Raw genomic sequence first — 7,404 nt, forward strand, 5'->3', positions numbered from 1 at the left:
TACAGCTTGTAAAAAGTTCCAGAGATCAGATTCCAGAATATTGTTCCGTGTTACAAATAGTGGATTCACTAGCTTTGCAGAGCATAGATGAAAAATTCTGCGCAGTGATGAGCGATTCAGACAAAAAACTGATAAATAACAAATTAAGAAATCCCCATGACACATATGGACAAAATTTCAATAAACTTTCGCCGCTAATTGCAGTTATTTCTCATCAAACGGGAAGATATAGTTATTTACAAGTAAAAAACGAGGTCAAATATGGTCACCGAATCTACAGCCGTTTACTAATGGCTGTGGATAAATGTAGCCTTTTACCTTTGATATGAGCAGATCTGTGTGGTCAAAGTGCCGGCCGTACAATTTGGGTGTCTCGCCCTCAATGGGGTCGATGCGAACGCACACTTCTTGGCCAGTCCGCGCCTCCTGAATGGCCTTGTGGTTGAACTCAATGGAGAAGACCTTGCCAAGAAACACGTTGTCGCGGGAGGGAACGCAAATCGGTGTGCCCTCCCGCAGCAACCCCGCTTCCACATGCACACCAACAACGATCGGCGCGCGTTTGTTGAACACCATGTCAGGAAGAATGCGCAACTTCACCGGGAACACAGCTTGATTCGCGTGCTTCCTTCGGTTTTCTCTCATCAGAGCCTCCCTGTCATTGAAGGAATATATGCTCGGCTAGCATAAATACAATCTACTTATATCTAAAAAGTCCAGCTTTTTATTCATAGTCCAATCAACCAAATCTAAAACGAATTGATTCCATGGGAAAAAATGATACTGGTATTATTCCCGATGAAAATACGTACACATATTCTTCCATGCGGGTTTGGAGGTGATAGATGATGTTCGCGGTGAATATCTGCACACCGACTTCATTGGCCATTTTTTGTGCGTCCCTGTCCACTTTCACATCAAAGGCGAGAATGACGGCCCACTTCCTGTCTCGTTCCACCATGATAGAAGCCTTCATAACATCCTTTTTATGTACTGTACCGATACTGATTCCCGAGTACTAAATCACCAGTAAGTAAACGAATCATTTAGAAAAGTACATTGTCCCAAAAACGTCTACTGCAATATTATAACTCGTTTCCTTTCCACAACCAATAGTTAAGTGGCAATAATTGCTAAGGTACATGAACGGGCTTTCAATTACAAACCCTTAATGTACTTAGCGAATGTGGCGCCAAACCTGGAGAGCATACAAATACACTACGTTGATGATCACATATTCGTTGGGCGAACCCTTACAAACCTAAAACAGGAAATGAACTTACCGGAATGTTAACAGACTTAAGGTAGGTGAGTAAGGACTCGAGAGATCCGAGAGTGCTTGCCACAACGTAGACACCCACAGGACTAACAGCGATTGCTTTCAGTGCCGCCTTTAAGCCACGGCTCACTTCATCCTGCAGGGAACATTAGTAACACCTTTCGTTCTAGGATAATCTATGCAAGGTTGGCGTGCACTATAAACTCCGAGAGTAGAATTTAGAAAATCGCAACAACTAATTTAATAGTTAGAAGTCTGTCATCAGAAATGGTTGTAGGGTGTTATACCAGCAACTAATGTCTAGTAAAATTTGCTTTCTATTCAAATCTACAAGATAGCAACGACAATCACCATCCAGAAACCACTTCAAACAATATTTTATTGGGAAAACAGCACAGCATAGACCTACAAATTTATAACAGGCCTAACGAAAGTGAGACGAAAGCTATCACTAAACTTGTGAATACACAAGGACGGTAGAAAGTTGGACTTTAAGACTGAGTATTGGTAAGATAATAAGATCCCCTCAAGAAGTGGAGCGTTCAACGCCATACCTTAAAGTAGAGTTCTTCGGCCAAATCCCTAGCGACATATAACGGAAGCCCAGCCAGTGCCTTTTCGAGGTCGCGAGCAATAAGTTTGACGCCTTGTGCACCCACCACCTCTTTTAAATGCTCATAGGTTCCTTTCACACGCAACTCGGACATGGGCGCGGGCATGAGAATGCTGCGCACCGTGGTCACTATGGCACCCTCCTGGCCTGCCAGCACGATGGTGTCGCCCTCACGAATGCGACCATTCACTACAATCACATCTAAACTCGTGCCTAACCCGACAGTCTCCTTCACCTATAAAAGCAAAAAAATAGCAAAAAGGAAGTAAATGTTTGCAAGACCAACTTAGGCACAGTTTATTACTCCTAATAGCCGGTCGATATGCTCGATAGAAAAAAGGACCAATTCTTCCAAATCCAGACTTTTAAGGTGATGCCTAGGCACTCAGACCTTGAATAAGATTGAATGCACTTATTAGATACTTTACTACGTGTTCCAGTCATACTTAAAAAGGTAGCTCAAGATGCCAGCAAGTTTGGGCAGTAAATTGTTTGATTGATTGGTTAAAAAATACTTAGGAGGAAAAGCATATTTAGGATACTATAATATATGATACTCTGCAAAAACTAAACTTTCAAGTATGGGGCCCACATAATGGAATACGTGAAGGTACCTCCATAACCGATGCTTTGAGTTCCTCGGAGAAAGTTAAGCGTTTATACAACCTACGTTGTATTTCTTTGCACATAAAGGCTAAAAGATCACCCATTCCATCACCAGAATGAGCAGATGTGGGTACCATGCTGATGAATTCACTAGGATTTGTATTCTCGTAAAACAGTTTAACATTTAATTCCATCAGCGCAAAATGTTGAACGACCTGAAATGAAAACAAGGTTATAAAGCACTATAGCACGTCAACTTGAATCACCGTAATTCCGACTTAGTGCAATTAAATTTCTCTGGCTTGTCAACATACTACCAGTAATTTTGCTTTTATAGCCTGAGTAACTTTTCGGAAAGGAAAAAAATAAACTGTTGCATTAGTATTAGTAGGCAGAAATACGGAGAGTCCGAAAAGCGTTTCCTGCATTGATAACATTTTAAGGGCAAAAGGGGACTTTAGAATGAATGCAGACCTCTTTGAAACGCAGGTTGAAGTCGTTAATTGTAACATCATCTTGCTTTGCCAATACCTCCTTGACAGGAAGATTCGGGTAACTCCTCCACTGATATAGCCGATCAATTTTGTTAAGTGCTACAACGAAAGGTGTTTTACGGCTCAAGAGAATCCGAATGGATTCTTTCGTTTGCTCTTCTATACCATGCATTATATCGACCACAAGAATTGCAAAATCGCACAATGACGAACCACGAACTCGTAAGTTCCTGAAAGTAGTAGCTCAGACCATAACTACTTACGTGAATGACTCGTGACCTGGAGTATCAATTATCAACAAACCGGGCATTTTTAAATCATCTCCTGTGAAATATTTACACATTTGAGTCGAACGAATAATGTTTTCTCTTGGCACATTTGTGGCACCTATTTGTTGCGTAATGCCCCCAGCTTCCCGATCTTGCACGTTTGTGTTGCGTAATTTATCAAGAATCTTTGTTTTGCCAGTATCGACGTGACCCAAGACACATATAACACCTGATCTGAGTGTTCTTTCAGAACCAGGCTCATCATTTTGTGCATATTGTTGCTAAACGCAATGAGCAAATCTCGGATGGTTACCTGAAGCCTTATCTTCACCTGTTCTATGAGACTACGTTTCTCTTCTTCAGTGAGCTGACTTTCAGATATTTGAAACGCTTCTGACTGGTCGGTTACTTGATTGAGCTCCAAAACGGGAGGGGAGGGAGAATTCCCAACCTCGCCAACTACATCATGAAGTTCATCTTCAGACAAAACGGATGCTTTTTCACATGCACCATTTTCCGAGGCGACAAGATCTGCAGCAAGGTCTTCCCAATCGAGAACACCATCACTGGGTTCTTCAAAAGGTTCGACTTTTACTTCCTCTTCAACATCAGGTCGGTGCGAAGCAGATTGCTCCATTTGAACTGGTGGACGCTTCTTTTTTCTGGAGTAGGTTCGGTTTTTTAAATCATTTTTAGTTGCAGCAAGATCCAAACCCCGAGCTTGAGCAAGTTCCATAACCTTTCTCCTGTTTTCCTTTTCCTTATCTGTCAAAAGCTTCCCCTCATCCTTAAGCCTTTGCTTTCGCTCCTTTTCCTTCTGTTTCCGACGCTCACGCCTCTCGGCCTCTAGACGTCGCTGTTCCTCGAGTTTAAGCTTCTCCTCCCGAAAACGACGCTCCTCTTCCTCGGCCTCCCTTCGGAGCCGCTCTTCCTCTTCTCGCTGTCGTGTTATTTGTTCTTTGATAGCATCTAACCTCTTCGAAACCCTTTCCTTTTTAATTTCTTCTTTTGTCGGCTTTGCCTCCTTCTTAATTGCCCTCTTCTTATTCCTTCTTGATAGAGCGGCTTTTGGCGGGGCTTCACCAGCACTCTTAGTATCACTTGATATGGAGTCAGCCATCATGTAACTTTAGGAAAATTATTGCTTTAAAAGAAAAAAGTAGCGCGCCACAAAGGCAACAGAAGCCAGTGAAATCACATCCACTCGGAATTGGCGCTTAAAAAAACGAGGGCACTAAGTGGCAGCCAAATATAAGGCTTCTTGAAGCAAAGGTTTCTTAAAAGTTTTTTTTCTTTAAATTAATAACAAAAAATTACCTATATAAATGTGCTTCAAAGTGATGAAAACACAGGCAAATAATACCGTATTGGAGCATGGAAGTTAAATTAAAACAATGTCAGGACTTAACAAAAAGAGATTTTGCTCGTTGTGACAGCAGGCAAGTTCAATATGCAATATAAATGCAAGGTCCACTAGAATTTTAACAGGATAAAATAAAGAATAGGCATTTTAATAAAAAGACCGTCATTTAACAACAATAAAAATATGAAAAATATATTTTTATTTTTGGTGAGGTATTTTAAAATAGTGTTCAAACACTTGCATGAAAAAGTGTCTCTTTGCAGCCAGCGGCCTGCTTATCATCCTTAGAAATCCGGATTGCAAGTCCTTCTGCTTTGACATTTTTCTTATAAAAAATTGTAACTATTTAGGCGGTTCTTCTCAAGTCCAACCCTACTTTTTATTTAAGTGCACCATCTGCGCTTTGTGGAGAAAGCCCGGGTAACTCTGTTGCCCAATTAAGGTGTGGTGTTTTTGTGGTGCAGGTTTTGTGGGGTCGACATCGGATTAGTCTCGTGCTTCCAAGTTGAAGTGAGTTTCACTGAGCCGTTTTGAATTTTTCCGTTAATAGATTGCAATAAAGATGAGTTGTATCTGGATCCGACCATGTTGTGTGTCCACTCTTTGTTATTGTTTGATTAATTTTTGTTTTTTTTCAATGGGTATAAATATCAGCGGATTTTACCCTTACCCTAATGTTTAAGATGGGGAATTTGAGTTCGGCTGTATGAAGTGTTTACATACGTGCTCATAAATGGGGCCTCATCCTTAACTTTTACCATGCGGAACTCAGTTGTTATAAATCCACAGTTGTGTTGGCACTCGCTTCCTAGTAGTATAATGTGCTGAACTTTTTAAATGAACGTTTGCTATTTTTCATAGTACGCCAAGCATCCATTACCATATATTGAATGGGGTGAAGTGGTTTCTCAAGTTTGAAGAAATGTGATAAATGTACTTACAATTGACCTCTTTCACATTGTTTGCAGTCGCAAAAGCATAGTTTTTGTTCAAATTTTCATATTTTAGGTGTATTTGAGACCGGTTTATAAAATTGTTTTGTACATCATTCTATGGCGCTATCCCATCTTTCGTTTTTAAATTACACTGTTTTTTGAGCATCATACCTGTCTGAATATGTTACCCCTTTTTATTCCGGTAAATCGCATTTAGGTAAGATTTTTAGTCCATCATTGCGCTTAGTTTGTATTTTTCTCAATAGATGCACGATTTCCGATCCTAATAATGCGGAAGATTATGGTGAGGCGTGTTCTCCCAGCACTGGCAGCACTACCAGTTATGTCACTCATCATATGTGTTACCTGGACTATAGTTGAAGATCCCTCTGGTCTGACACGTACACACTGTGCCGTAAGAAGTGATATCCGCCGAAACTACTATTTTTCTTCATTATAGAGTAGTTACTAATTTCTTTTATCTTGTAGATTCCAAACTATATTCCCTCTTTGAGTGCGTCAGTTGCCTCTGGCCTGAGGAAGCGCATTTGGATAGGCAGTATCGGTTTTTCATGTGCCGTTCGCATTTTCGTCAATTCTACTTACAATTTCACCTTATCACACCTAGTCTATGCACCTAACTGCATGGGTTTTCTCCTTCAGGTCCACTACTGGTTGCATTTAGTAGAGATTTTATGCCTCTTTTCACTGACTATCTTCACTTCAAGGGAAAACTTTCGTAAGTTGACCACCTATTTTGATACATTATCATACCGATTTCGATTAAGTTTTTTGTAAAGAAGTTTTGTCCTTTCCATTTTTAATAGTTCCATTCATTGAAAACACATTCCTGCGCCACTTCTCTTCATATTCTCCCATGCATAGTGAAAAAAAACTGATGTTTATTTCTGCTTTTGGTCTTTCTTCAATTACTCATGCTATCGTGGAGCGCTGTGCATTATATGTCTTACTCCAGAAATAAATGTTTTATGTTTATTTATGTTCTTACTGACAACAGAAATACATCGGAATGCCTTCAGCCTTTTCGTTATATCGTGTGCGCTCTTTGGATTTTTGGATCTACACGTCTTGAGGGGGCTTCGGAGCACGTGCCCTTCTTTGGTATGAAAACGAAATATGTAATTCTTTCAGATCCACTCAATTAAGTGGAAGCACCATTTTTATGCTATCATGACAGTGTCAATAGTGCTTTCTGCCGTCTGCTACCTTCTGCACAATCGTTACTGCATCTCTCACCGTGAGTTAAGTTTCACTTTTATTATAATGCACATGGCAATCGGTGTATCTCTTTCTCAATTTTTTTTCAGTTTACTCCGTGTTCGCGCTTTTTGAACACATCTTCATACTGGCCAACTTAGCCTTTCACTACCATGTCATTGATGTGATTGGAGACTTGCCATTAGTATTCTTTGACCCAGTTACTCACACTCTTTCTCTTGACGTCATATCGTGATATTTCTCTCCTGTTTATAAACATTTGAGTTTTACGCCTCATTGTTTCATGTGGTCTTAGTTGACTTCCATAACTGCCTATTTCCTCAAGCTGAGCAAGGTAAATTTGACTTTGGACGCTTCTATTTCCAGTGTGGAGGGGCACAAAGGGTTGTCACAGCAAATCTTGAGTAGATTAGTCGTTAAGGTGTGCAACCTTCCTTACTCACCGGGCTTAGTCGATCTGTCTCACTTGACAACTTTTGTTAGTTGCGCTCTCCATTTACTCTGATGTTTATTTTGCACCTGATCTGTAACCTAGTGAGTGTGATTGCCAGGCAATTTTAAGCTTGTAAGGAGTCTGATGGGGCAGGGGAGTGGGTACCCAGGTTC

The 7,404-nt window shown here is 40.5% G+C and overlaps 2 protein-coding genes across 2 annotated transcripts; one reads left to right on the forward strand and one right to left on the reverse strand. All coding sequences in view use genetic code 11, as the record gives it.

Moving 5' to 3' along the window:
- Nucleotides 1-2,123: 2,123 nt before the first annotated feature.
- Nucleotides 2,124-4,381, reverse strand: EGR_01454 (Eukaryotic translation initiation factor 5B; the record flags this gene model as incomplete). The annotated part of the gene is made up of 6 exons (XM_024490703.1): nt 2,124-2,127; nt 2,339-2,433; nt 2,507-2,713; nt 3,030-3,222; nt 3,256-3,542; nt 3,575-4,381. The coding sequence occupies 6 exons, from the start codon at nt 4,379-4,381 to the stop codon at nt 2,124-2,126; spliced, it is 1,593 nt and encodes a 530-aa protein (XP_024355027.1).
- Nucleotides 4,382-4,865: 484 nt separating this feature from the next.
- EGR_01455 (Post-GPI attachment to proteins factor 2) lies at nt 4,866-7,033 on the forward strand (the record flags this gene model as incomplete). The annotated part of the gene is given in 8 exon segments (XM_024490704.1): nt 4,866-4,927; nt 5,013-5,128; nt 5,826-5,974; nt 6,049-6,124; nt 6,223-6,298; nt 6,578-6,698; nt 6,712-6,817; nt 6,888-7,033. 8 exon segments carry the CDS (start codon nt 4,866-4,868, stop codon nt 7,031-7,033), a joined length of 852 nt encoding a protein of 283 aa, XP_024355028.1.
- Nucleotides 7,034-7,404: the final 371 nt, after the last annotated feature.

Source organism: Echinococcus granulosus, assembly GCF_000524195.1.
Source record: "Echinococcus granulosus chromosome Unknown EG_S00005, whole genome shotgun sequence".
Lineage (NCBI taxonomy): Eukaryota > Metazoa > Platyhelminthes > Cestoda > Cyclophyllidea > Taeniidae > Echinococcus > Echinococcus granulosus.